Source organism: Gymnogyps californianus, chromosome 3, assembly GCF_018139145.2.
Source record: "Gymnogyps californianus isolate 813 chromosome 3, ASM1813914v2, whole genome shotgun sequence".
NCBI classification, from domain to species: Eukaryota; Metazoa; Chordata; class Aves; order Accipitriformes; family Cathartidae; genus Gymnogyps; species Gymnogyps californianus.
The window spans coordinates 684976-699048 of NC_059473.1; the positions used below are offsets into that span (position 1 = coordinate 684976).

Here is a 14073-nt window from a genome sequence, read left to right on the forward strand (position 1 = left end):
TAGTGCACCTCTCATGCGTTCCGTGACACACAGTGCTCAGCTAACAGCTATAACAAACAATGCCCTCAAATCATAGAGAACAGTGATATAAGAAACAATATTAACATTTTCTGAAAATATACTACAAATCTGGAGATAACTAAGCCTTACCAGAGAAAAAGCAAGTTTGTTTTTCACATCATTTTGGCCTTTTAGCTGAAACAGTGAAAAATAATACAGATAATTACAGTTGCTGTAGCATTTCATGAATATCTATGTGGAAAAAGACAAGGCCAAAGCACCTTAGAGAATATAAAATTAGATCTAAGAACTTTGTAATATTAATTGTAAAAAAGCACTTCACAAAATGAACTGTTAACCTTTCATATTACTCCCTTTTGACTAATATTTCTTCTTTGATTAATATGTTGTTTGATGTTATCATTGAGTGGCCAAGCTATGTAGCTGATGTGTAAAATTAAGACTTCAATAAATTACAACCGAGTCAACTTAGTTCTCAGAGAATTTGTGGAAAGGGCATTTGTTACTTTTGCTTAATATACACACTAGGTGTCACTCAAGAACAGCAGCAAAATACCCACCAACTTATACCAGAAAAGGCAGAAGTCAATGCCTTTCATAAATATTTTTATTGATTTTTAAACTGTTAACCCTCAGCATCTGGATTCAGGATTTCTTAATCCTAAGTAATTACCTATTTAGCTAATTAGAAGAAAACTCAAGGAAACCTCTGGCTCACGCTGACATCAGATTAAATATGGCAAGCTTAACAATCAATTAGTTTTGTTTCCTATGGCTTACAGTATGAATGTTTAATTACTTGGCATTTACATTTTTTTCTTGTCCTGTGTTCAGACTGATGTATTCTTGGTCTGTGCATTAAAAGGCCCTCTAAAAAGCTGTTTTCCTACAATGCACTAAGTTATCAAGTGTTAAGAGTTATAAATGGATTGAAAACTTACTTCCAGTAGATAAACACCATGAAGCGGATCTCTCCAAATTCCACACAAATATCTTAAATGATTTCTTCTTCCTCAAAGCTGTCGATGACTAGGCTATAATATAATTCTCCTCTATCGAGACCCAAAGCAACACTTTGTACATATATAACTATGCATTTTTTCCTTCTTCATACAGTATGTTCTCCTGACGTTTTTAAGCGGTATTAAACAGGCGGTTATCAGCCACCCGTTTTAAAGATACAGGAATGCATATTTATCCACTTTAACCGGGTGAGTAAGCATTAGCTATTTTCCATTCAATGACATAGCCACAGAAATTTAATTACTTATTCAAGACCACAGAGTAAGTGTATTAATGACCTTCCATTAAATTGCACAGCCTTGCTCAGTAAATGTGGTGATACCTTCTCCACTGCGGGTGGGGAGGGAGGAGGAAGAAGAATTTCTCCTGCCCCAAATATGGTCCTAGCAGATATATGCGCTCATGTTCTTTGACACCGCCTCATGCAAAATCCTAAAGCAGACTCTTTTATTAATATCGTAAGTAGTAGAAAACACAATTCGATTTTCAGATTTCAGTCTGAAAATGCAGTCTTGCAGTTAAAGGAGCGAAGGGAGGGAGAAGAGGAAAAGGGAGATGAACTTGCTACATCATAAAAGTCAGAAGACGAGACCACAAAAATCCAAGATTTCATGTCATCATTTTGATGGCCATTTTTCGTATTACAGGCATGTTAGGCTAAACAGCATCATTCTTATTGTCAATATAAATATTATTTTACTACAGACTATACATTAATGCAAAAAAATGAAGCCATATACTTCTGAGGGTTTTGTTTTGGGTTGGGTTTTGGGGGTTTTTTTTCCATTTTTAGAGAGAGGGATAAGATTTGAGAACATTTAACCTTCATTTTAACTTCAGTTTCTAGAGTCCCCTTGAAAGTTATTTTCTCTTACCACCTCTGCCAAAAAATAACCCACAATATAAACAAAGATAACATTTCTATGATGCAATACTCAAGTGAAAAGTTAGTAGTTGGACTAACAAAGAGAAATCAACAGAAGATGTGTGTATTTACCCTTAAGAAAGAAATCAGGCCAATTATTTACCTAATGAATTGTTAAAAAAAAACCCACAACTAAAAGCACCACTGATCTCTGACTTCAGACAGGTAGAGCTTATGCTAAGACTTCTGGTGTGCATTATAAAAACTTTTTTATATGTTAGGCTTTCATCTGGTCCACTGGTATTTTCTCACATCCAAATATATTTAGGTAATAACTCTAATTAAAGAGGTCCCTTGGAAAATCATCTATCACAGCCTATTCTTTAAATTAAAGACATCCTAATTTGATTATGCAAAAGTTAACTAGCTAGTATTTCCTCCCTAGACACTGCAAATGCTTCTGGAAGTAAAAGATGCTCCACTGAATTTAAAAAAATAAAAAAGTTAAACAAATTAACATTTCACACACTCAGATCAAACTGATATGCAGCAGTTGACAACTCCTATCCTTTTATTTTCCTTGTGCTGCCAGGCCAAATACTGCCATCATAATAAATGCCTCCATCTGAAAGGAGCAGAGCCCAAACTCCTGCTGTGACACATTCAAAATAAATGTAACACTGAACTTCATACTGACAAAGCATAGGGAAAAAGTACTGTTGTTTTGAACTAGTCCCCTATAAAATACAGAAGCAAGAACATATTTAATTAAAAAAAAGAAAAAAGAAAAAAAAAAGACTATTTTGACAGCTTTAGCCTAACAGAGGCTATGCAACTATTGATCACTTGCTCCCAAATTCTACTGAAAAACAACAGGACATTTTCAAAGAGTTGATCCTCAGTTCCTTAGGACAGCTATATTACTGTATGATTTTCAAGTCATTTTGATAAAATCTCTTAAGTGTGGATATTCATTCAACCAACATTCCCATTGCATAATAAAATTTTTATTGTTGTGGTATCTAAAAAAAATCAATGCACAGCCTAGTTCTTTTCTGCCTTTCACCTTGTACAGTCATGGACACCTACTGTCATTCTGATTGATACCTGGTTTCACCCCTCATTGTAAAGGTGTAAGTAAGCATATAATGACAATAAGATTTAAAATAAAAATTAGTTTCACAGTATGAAAAACTTACTTCAAAAAGAAAGAGAACGGAGTCCAGCTCCTCCCTTTGCGATTTATTCCCTGCAAGACAGAAAACAATATTATTTGCTGTAAATATACGGTATGAGACAGACAGCAAAAATTATCCTGTTGTTATTCAACTGAAGTCAAAGACGTTGCACTCTGTTTATTTTTCTTCATCTTTATTTAATATCAAAAGAGCAAGATGTTTCCAAACTTCAGTGCCTCTCTCTCGATTATGAATGAGGGACATCTAGAGTCCCAGATCCGCAAAGCATTGTCATTGTGCTCATCTCCAAACAAACAGCTATTCCTACCCACATATCTTCAACGCTGAGCTTTGTTCTGTGGATCTCTGACAATGTTTCAGTTGAACAGACATACGCTTAATTGTAGGATGAAGGCCTTCAGTACTTCAAAACAAGATGAGAGGATACATATATAAATGCACAAGACTTGATTTTTGTGCTGAAATGACACTTAGCCATAAAAATGTATTTAGAATTCTTTTCAGTTATTTATGACATTTCAGAGAGCAATTTTCCATGCTTGTCTCCTCTGATACCATAAAATTAAAATATTAATACTAATTAATAATGCATGAAACTATTAATGCAAATATAGATAATTGTGGACTATATAATCATTAGATAAGCTCTAATAGAACGCTTTTGAGAACAGGTAGGGAAAACTGACTCAACAATTAGTGGCAAAACTCTAAAACTTACCTTTTTGTTTCAAGCTATTTTCCAGTGTTATGAAGGTTTCATAAAATATAAAATAAATTTGAGAATAATTGTTCTCAAAAAATTGCTTCAGGTCACTTCCATCCACAATATCTGAAAAGAGGAACAAATGGAGTTATTACACAACATCAGAAAGCTGAAAATAGTTATCTTCATGCAAATTTAGTATTAGAGTATGAAATAAATGCAATACAAGACAAATTTAGTGACTTCATTAAATATTCTATACTAAATTGTGATTCCATCCTTCCAAGAAAAATAGAGACATTTCCATTTTCACTTAATTTATGAAAGTTTGCAGTGTGGCTTAGGTTTATTTGTTTTTAAAAAAAAAAGGGGGGGATATGTGTCCTTGAAATGGCTTCTGTATCATCAAAACAAGCAGGTACCATTGGAAAAAACAAACACCAGCAATGATTTCTGTATGCAAATTGCAAATCCAGTTCTTAAATTTATCTGACAAGCAGATCAATTCAGAAAACATCATATTTCCAATTCATTTAAAAAAAGGATGGAAACCCAAGCATGCATCACTTCCCTAAGCCGTAACTTAGGTCTAAAATTTGAAATAAGTTTATTTTTTAAGAAGAAAAAAAATCTCATGTTTTCTAAACCTGACACTTGCAAAACACACTTTAACTTCATCTGTTTGCTCTTAATCTGTAACTGATTAGCTCAAGAAAAGATACATGATTCCACCCAGAATTAAGAGGATAAAGGGCAATAATTATTAACAACACATCTTCTCGTTGAAGTTTCACCTCTCAAGAAACCCATTCATTAATGAAGACAACAAAGCTGAGTACAACAAGAAGACCCAATAATATCACACAACTACAGACGAAAGAATGACTTCAGCCTTGGACAATTTAAAAAAAAATTAATACCTTTTCAGTAGTAAGGCTTTGGTTGCTTGTACTACAGAAACAATTAGTGCATGGAAACTCTTTTACATGATATTTGTTTCCTACAAACTACTGGTCTTGAATTTGCAAGCTAAGTACAATTATTCCTCTCTATGAATGCGTTCTGTTAAATACAACTCTAGGCGAAAACAAGGCTTTCATTTACAAGGATTCCATATAAAGGAATGAGGTCATTAAAATCTAAACAGAAAGGAAACTTTCCCTTTAAATTGTGAAAGGAGGAGAAAGGAACTGCCTAATCAAAAAAAGTAAATTCTCCTTTTCTATAAAAGTGGCATTTCAGTGGTGACTCATCTGTTATTCTGATGTAAGCATGCATTCTTACAGCTACATCCTTTTCCTATTGAACTATTTTGTTCCTTATATTCCTTCGCATGATATATGGGAAAACAATTTCTAACCTTAAAAGGGGCCAACAACAATACTCCCATTTACTACCCTAAGAGGAGATATTCACTCAGAAAGTAAGATTTTCTTGCAATTCTGCATGCAAGTTGTCATCTTGATACCACTGCCCACTTAAAAAAAATCCAAAACATAACGAATAAGCCACACACCCAATAATTCCAATGCTCAGTCAGCGATACAGCTTTCTTGGGCATTTCACTACCAAATTCCTTATTTTTTCGCATACATTAAGAAAACACCATTTCTCTACTCCTTCACTGCGCACGTGTTCACGGTGACGAGCAGTGGAAAGCAGCGCTGACGGTGAACGCTTCACCCTGCTCTTCTGGGCACAGGAGAGGCAGGCCATGTCTTTGCCGGCTACACCGGCCTCTGGCTGGTAGGAGGGCCAGCCAAGCTGGTGACAGCACCCTTTCCAGCAGTCTCTCTCCCCTCTACGTCGCACGGGGTTGTAAGGAAAGCACCTCCAGGCAGGCAGCACCACGGCAAGCACATCTGAGTCCCACACGCTCCTTCACGGCTCTCCCCACAACCCAGCTTCTCCCACCCATCTCACCAAAAAATGATCGTCACAAACAGAGACCATGACAAGAAAGACTGCTTCTCAAGAGGATTTACTAAAAGTTAGCAGGAAGTCTAAGACAGTAACTTGGATCACTACTACATATATGTTTAACTTGTAACAGGATAAGGCTCATTCTTCTGTTTTTTTCAAATGGAAAACATCAGTGAAAGTTTCGTGCACTACTTATCATTTAAGATAATAAGATAATATACTGACTTTTGGCAAATCACATTGAAGAAGTATTTATAAGCATTCAAGGAAATTAAACAGGAAGGTTGGGACTGAATTGCAGGCATTAGATTATTTTTTATATTTTTATATTTACTCATAAATAGCTCTCAGATTACTACTGTTGAAAACAGCCACCTAGCGAATTCAAAACTCTCAGCGCTAAAATCTAAGGCAGGCTGGTAAACATTATCAGCCATCAGATACATCGTGGCTTTCCAAAAACATGTATAATCTAACTCCATTCCCCAAACAAGGATAGGAGATCCATTGGCTAATGCTTCTGATTAACACTTTACAGCAACATATAGGAAATAGCGAGACATTCATGAGGGTACACATGACGTTTCTTCTATATAAAATATGAAACAGTTGGCTCAGATAACTGCAAGTCACCCTTACTTGCCTTACTACTTAAGTTTACAATTTAGGGAAGCAAACTACTCAGGTACCAGGTCTAATAAGAATCCGAGTTTATTGCCAAGCTCTCATTACTCTTCCTCGTACAAAAAAAACCTAGAGGGGACAATAATCGTGTTCTTAGCACGCGAGCTTTCCTTTTATTTTTCTGTTAACTACTAAATGTTATTGCAGTCATTTAAGTAGTTAGAAATCCTCCCTTAATTTCATGAACTTCCAAAGTCACTTGGCTTTACATTATTTATACAAAGTTCTCTCAATCCTGAGGGGTTTTCTTTATCTTGAGTACTTAAAAAATTAAAGGAGATTAAGGGACAACTTCGCAGTCATACCCTGGTTAATGACAAACTTTTGTTACTAGCCTCACCCCAGAAACTACATACAATTTTTACTTACCTTCATAAAAACAAAAAAAAACCCCAAACCCCCACTTTTTCAGATTAGAGCTTTAAATGCTAAATAAAATCCTAGGAGATAATTTTCCTTCATTTTTTCAAAGGAATGTCAGCATGGAAACATACCGTTACTAAAAAAACCCCTCCAATTAGAACAATTTCTAAAATAATTTTAACACCTCAAATTTCACATAAAATCTAAGGAACAACAGCTGTTCTAAATTCAGCAAGAAGTTTGGAAGTATCCATTTTTGAATGTCTCTAAATGAAAATTTCTGCTAAGCTTGTATTAATCTAGCTGCACAGAACTGTGCAAACCAAAGCAGTGCCATAACTAAAAAAACCCACTATTCTATTATCTCATTTTTGATTGAGGGAGTTAAATGAAAAACATGTTTTTTCTTAACTTATATTTTTTTAAAGAGAGAGATTAAGGATTGCACTTGGTAACCTAAGAAATTTCATATTTAATCTAAAAGGAAGTTTGTGTGCAGCTGTATCAGGCCCACTTGAAATACGTGTAAAGCACTGTAACTCTGAAAACAGCCCAGCTTTTATGCACACATCCAGGAGTGAAGTGCCACAGCACAGGCTCTGAACTGCATGTTATTAATTCAAACACCAGCCTGCACCCAGCATTCTGATGCACAATTTAGTCCATCAGTACGCTCAAAAACAAGTGTGAGCACATACATGGTCTAACAACCCACCCCAGCAAATATCAAAGTTCAGGATCAACACAATCCACAAATCTGTAAAACAATTTGAGTTTGGCAACCACAGCAAATTGGTGCTACTGAAAATCCAGCCCCTTAATTCAACTTAATTGTTATCAACATCTTCCAGGCAGCTCGCAGCATATTCAACAGCAGCTATGGGTAAGCTCCCATTTTACCTTATTTCTAAGTGTAATGTGAATGGTGGTCGCCAACTTAAATCACCAGAGATTGTTCACAGAGACTACCTATAGACTGACTTTATAATTTCCAGCCTTAAACAAAGTTCTCAGGCAAATCACCCTCTGAAATTAGTAAGAATAACAACGCCACGAAGGAAAGGCTCATCACCTTCATGAAATAAAAACTTAAAGTATCACACTTCATCCCATTTTATGCATGAGCAAAGAGTGACATCATCTAGATTACTGGAGAACCACAGCAGACAGTAGCTGTTGTTCCTATTGCATCATTATTCATAAGAGACACTGTGTCATGACAGAGCAATTCTTGAAACCAGGAGGAAAATTCAAGGGAAATACACTAAGCCATGCAAAGATGTTAAACTAAACATTTCAATCGTACCTGAGGAGAAAACATTGAAAGAGATGTTTCAATAAAAAAAAGAATATTTTTACCCAAGAACAACCACAGAAACAAAGTCTTAAAGAGCAGAGATACATTCTTATGCTAAAAAAACTCCCATAGAAACTACTCTGGGAAACAGTGTAGAGGGCTTAATTTATGGGCAATCAGTGTGAAAGAACCAAACTTGTACGTCGCCACCACCATTTATAAGACCATTATTTTTCAAGTCCATCCTAAAAAAGACTATATTATTGACACTTCCACACACTGTATTTGGAAAAAAGTTCCTACTGACTTTACGAAAGTTCTGGAAGTTAGAACAACTTTATAGCAATAAAAAAAAATAAAGGAAATTTTCTGGTCATTTACCTAACACAAGCAAACACCCACTTTAAAATAATGTTATTATTCTGGTTAGTGTTTTGTATTGTCATGCAGCTAGACTACCCCCAGAAGCAGGAACTCAGATCCTAAAGGGCATTAGAGACTTCAGAGATGTTACAAGCAACACAAATTTAAAGGGAATCTTTTCTTTCAGTTTGAGTATTGGACAAAGTTACACAGATGGTAGCTAACGGACCTGAAGCAATCAAAAACTGGGTGTTATTGATCCTGGTGCTCACACAACCCCTTATTTATGGAAATACACATTCCTTTCCCTCATCCCTCCCCTATTATCATCTTTTCTCTGATTTTTATCCTCCTACATCAGCAGGATCTCAGAAGAGTAACTGTCATTTTGTTTACAATTTAATTCCTGTGATTTAAAACTAACAAAGGAAGAAAAGATGGCATCTCCTAAGGAAACATAAGAACAGGAGCAGTTATTTTGAGAACACTTGCCACTATGGCCTGAGTAAAGCAGTTGGGGACAGGGAGTGAAATGGCTGGGGTGGGAGGAACACCAAGACACATAAACATTCCTACCCCTGGCCAGCACAAGGAGTGCCACATTTTGGGGGCGGCGGGCGCCAAGGAAAAAAAAAACCAGAAGAAACATCCAACTATTTTTGAGCCTTTATACCAAAAGCCTTGTTTTCCTTAAATACAGTAGAGATTCTTACCATGTGTTGCTTCATTTTCTGTGCTGAATAATACCATAAAACACACACTTGCAACGATATCTGTGAAGATATTATCTTCAAAAAGCCACTCCCGTATTATCTAAAATGTTTACACTGGCGTTCTCAAAAGCAGACATCTCGGGAACACAACCAGAGCCTGCTTTGAGATAGTGCCTGCAATAAAACATATCCACTAGAAGATAGCCAGCTGTCATATCACAGCACTTCAGCCAATAAGCCACTAATATGCTACCCAGCCCTCTGGCACTGATAATTTTCACTTAAAACCAATGTTCAATAATAAGTTTAATCAAAAAAATCAGGTCACTACCTCCAAATGTAACATACACTTGGAAGAAAAGACATCTCCTGAGAAGTGACAGGCATATTTTTCACCCCCCTTGCCTACTGGATAATAAGTATCTTTACAGAAAACCACCAGACACCACTACCTTCTGTACCATCTGCTTTGGGACATAAATTAATTTCGTCACACTAAGAGGCGTATTTTTCCATTTGTTCCACCCGTCAGGTCTGTCACAGGAGCCTGACAACCTCCTCTGTACCGCACAGGCACACAAAAACGTAACTCTCCCGTAAGATGGGTATAACCAAGAGCCATAGCAAGTCCAGTATTTCATCTTAAACTAGTTGTGTCTTGGGTTCAGGTGAGTCTTTCTGAGAGGCTGAAAGGGGAACATTAGCAGAAAGTTGCTATGCTTCTCATTTCTTCAAGTCCATTTATTTTAGTGAGGCTGGTGGAAAAGGAAGAATGTAAGGTCTGCGAGCTCGCGCTACAGTCTCTTAGACCAATCTTTCTCAGGATGGTTTCACAAAACATTCTAAACCTCATCTCGTAAACAGAGAATTTCCCAAAATGTTTTTACAATGAAATTTGACATTGTTTTAATATTGTTTGTACAGCACATGAGCAATAAGACACATACAGTTTAAAGGCATATCATAATGCAGGTAAGGTATAGTCTCCTGTATTTTCAAATTCCTGCCCTTAGGCACTTAGATACATGGTACAATTGGGAAAAAAAAAAACCCAAGCAAAGTATTTTATACACCTCCAGTACAAGAAATGTACACTTTTGGTCCCCAGAGGGAGATTAACACAAAACTGACCACCAGATTGCTAACTATGGAGATTTTTTACACACAGAATAGGAGGAATTTATACCCAGAGCAGTCACATACCCTTTACTCACAGCTAACTCCAAAGCAAAGGTTCAATACTGTTCACAAAAAATGTGAAGACTTCAGGTGCTGAGGGACTCTTAACACGAGCCTCTTGTCTCCCACCACCAGGCATGGTGGTCAGAACTGCTCTACTTGTGAGTCCAAATCATGAAGCTTAAATATCTATGGACTGGGCATGTCAAACTTACATGTATTGTTGCTCAAAAGATGAGCAAGACCTGGCCACTTTCAGAGCGTGACACAAGACCACTTACAGATTTGTCCAGCACTTTGTCCACTAACCAATTACCCACAAAAATCTTTTTCAGATTAGCTACTTAAATGCAGTAGATCACAGGGGAATAACATCTTTCAGAGTGATGGTTACTCACACCTGTAAGAAACGAATCACACCTGTAAGAAACACATCCACAGAAAATAAGATGCCCATAACAAGCTAAACTATCAGAGACTCTTCTACTCATTTCTTTCCACACTCTCACAGAGTACAACTTTCACAAATGGACCATTCTGAGGGACACTAATTGCTACTCTTCTCACTCAGGATCATACTCTGTGTCCTCACCACAAAAGCTCCTCGCTTTGCTACAGTACATTCAAAACTTCTTTTGTATATTTTCTCCTATCAGTGGAACATCACAGCAAAAAGATTTTAATCTCAAACTCAATCTCGAGCACCACCAATGAGCCCACGCTCCAAACCACAGGGAGGTTCCTCAGTGCAAGACTTGCAGCCTGGTGCACGTACCAGGCGGAGGACTAAAGGGAAGCACCTTTGCTCTGCAAGGCCTGAGCTGCTTCCTGGGCAGTAACTCCAGCTCCACGCATCCTTCACACCACCGAGAGCAAGCACGTAGGGGGTCCAAGGGGAACGACACCGACCAGAGAGACGCTCCTCAGTGGAAGATACATCAGCCAACTTCTGCTCTCTCTCGATGAGCAACTAACCTCAGGCCCTCTCCTCCAGCCACTTACTTCTCACAGCTTGTAACACGACGTCTTTGAGGCTCCTACATACCTGCCAAACTTGACTGAAACAGTAGACTAAAAGAAACGATTAGAGTACACAAGAAGTACAAAACAGATCATTTTCTCCTCCTTGTGTCTCAGGAGAACAATCTAAAATGAGACAAACAAATACTAACACTGTCACTGGTTCTCCTGAACTGGGACAGTGCACAAAAGCTCTTAAAAGAGCCTTTTCTTGCTGCAGTTTGCTGACTAACAGAGAACACGAGGCCACCTGAATCCTTGCAAATCATAGCTCACAGCTGAAACACATCAACTGGTTTCAACATTCAGAATAAAGAGACCAGGGTTAAGGCTTCAACTGTAAGGCAACATTAGAGAATGAGGTTCAACCTTGCCACAGACATGGGAAGGGCATCACAAAATACCATTACGTGACCCCCTTTAAATTAAAAAAAACAAAACAAAAAAAAAACCCCAAATTAGTCTTGTTGACAAGAGCGGAGTTTCTATGAATGCATCTTCTGAAGAACCCTGCAGGAGCTACATTTACGGACTATTTTGTACCCAACCAACCATTCTGCATCACAAATATTTTGACCCAAGTTTCCAAAGCCAGGAGCAGCAAAACGCACCAGTAACTTTCTCTAACAGCTCCTGTAACTTCGAAAGGACACGCACTGCTACCTTTCAGTAGCTATAACCAGGACAGCTTACAGAGCTCCCCAAAACTGCAAATGAAGCTTGAAGAAAGCTGAGGAAACCCAAGGCAGGAAAGGGTATCTTCAACAAGGGTTGCCTATGGGAAGTTTTTATCGCTCAGTTTTACTCATGTCGTGAGGGCAACTCTTACCCAGCCACCCCAAACAGCATTTATAAAAGAAATAATAAGCGTGTCCAGCGAACCGCCCGCAGCTCCGAGGTCTACCCGGGCGACCAGCGGGTACCGCCGGCACCTTCTCCCTGAGGGGAAGAAAAGCGGCTCCCTCCCGCGCTTCCCGCGCCCCCGGTCACTCCCCCCTGCCCGGGGTCTCCCCGGCCGCCCTCACGGCGGGCTGTGGCTGTGGAGGAGAAGCCCTGAGGGGAACCAGGGGGCGGAGGGGGCTCCTCGCCCCGCCCCTGTCCCCCGTCGTCGCCGTCCGTCCCCCCCCCCCCCCCCCGCCGCTCCCCCGCCCTGCGCCCCTCACAGCGCGGCGGGAAGCAGGTCAGCTCCCCGCCGGCCGCCCCTCACTCACCCAGCAGCGCCCGGAGGTGCTTGAGGCGGGTGAGTACGTCCCGCTTGGGGTCCAGCGCCTTCTGGGTGGATTTCCTGACATCGGCGTGGCCCTTCCTGGAGAACATCCCGGCTCGGAAGGAGCGAGCGAGCGAGCGGGTGGGCGGGCGGCAACCGGCGGCTGAGGGGAAGGGGCTCCCCTCGGGGCCGCGGGCCGCGCGCGGCTGTTGTCCGCGGGAGGGGCTGAGGGCCCGGCAGCCGGGCAGGTGCTGAGGACGGACGCCCACAGCCTCGCCCGCTACGGCCGCGCCGCCCCGGGCTGGCAGGGAGGGAGGGGAGAGGAGAGGATGGGAGCGTCCCCGCCGGGCGACCGAGCTCGCCGCCCTCCGCCGCCGCCGCCGCACGGGTGGGCGTGCCAGCACGGAACCGGCCGGCCCCGCCGCCGGCTGACCGCCTCCCCGCCCGGGCCGCCACACTGCGCAGCCGTGCCGCCCTCCGCGCAGGGAAGACTACAGCCCCCGGTGTGCCTCGCGGCGGGCGGCTCCGCGCGGGACAAGCCGGGAGCTAGAAGCGCCGCGGTTCGCCGTCGCCTTTTACGTCACCCTGGCGTCGCCCTGACGTCACCCCCCCAGGGCCTCCCCGCCGAGGCGGTCGTGTGTCAGCCCCGTTGGCGCTCTGGAGGGGCTGGAAAAGGGCCAGCCCCGCGGGCACCTCATGTTCCGTGGCACCTGCAGGGCTCCCTGGGGCCGCCGCTCTCCACAGGCGGGCCGGGCCGTGGCCTGCCAGCGCCTCAAGGGTCTGTCAGCACCCCAGGGCTTCTGCCAGCGCTTCATGGGCCTGTCAGCACCCCGGGGCCTCTGCCAGCGCCTCACGGGTCTGTCAGCACCCCTGGGCCCGCCCGGGGCCTCTGCCAGCACCAGCTTTGGATCTCCAGTTTAGCACCTGGGGCATTTCTCTCCAAGCACTGAGTCCACAATCCTCCCGCAGCACCGCAGCCGTGGTCAGTGAGACCACCAAAGGTGGCTGCGCCAAGGCCACGCTGGGTGGAAAATCCAGCTTTGGGTGGGGCTCGGGGCAAGCGATGGCCAGGGGCAGGATTTCCAGTGAGGCACAGCGGAGCTGGGAGAGCGGTGTGAATACCAGCGGCAGGGCGGTGCACTGGTGCGTTTGAAATGGGCACGCCGTTGGGAATTGGCACCTAGCCACGCTCGGTTTTATTTATGGGAAAAACCTTCAGGTTTTGAATAACTGTTTGCACTGGAAATACATAAATAGTAAGTGCTGTCTCTACTCCCGTGACACACAGAGAAGGTAAAAGGCTGAGCAGATTCACAGTTACACAACAAAAGCAGGATTTGCCCCAGAATTAGAAGCCAGCAGGGTTTCAGTTAAAGGCCCTCAGATCCTCTCAGTAAAAGTCCTGTGCAGAAAAGTAAATTTTAAGAAGTTCCAAGGCAGGATGAAGTCCTAAAAAAGAAAACAGTGTGTTTCAGAGAAATAAATTGCACATCAACCTCTTAGTTTTTAACAA

At 41.4% G+C, this 14073-nt stretch overlaps 1 protein-coding gene across 1 annotated transcript in view; it reads right to left on the minus strand.

Annotated features, from left to right (window-relative positions):
- The window catches only part of RALGAPA2 (Ral GTPase activating protein catalytic subunit alpha 2), a 137798-nt gene extending 125097 nt beyond the window's left edge, over positions 1–12701 (minus strand). The window contains exons 1-3 of the mRNA XM_050894119.1: positions 12565–12701; positions 3827–3937; positions 3109–3158 (exon numbers count right to left, since the gene is read on the minus strand). Coding sequence (XP_050750076.1) covers positions 3109–3158; positions 3827–3937; positions 12565–12670 — 267 coding nt within the window. The 5' untranslated portion in view covers positions 12671–12701. The remainder of the gene's footprint in view (positions 1–3108; positions 3159–3826; positions 3938–12564) is intronic.
- Positions 12702–14073: the final 1372 nt, after the last annotated feature.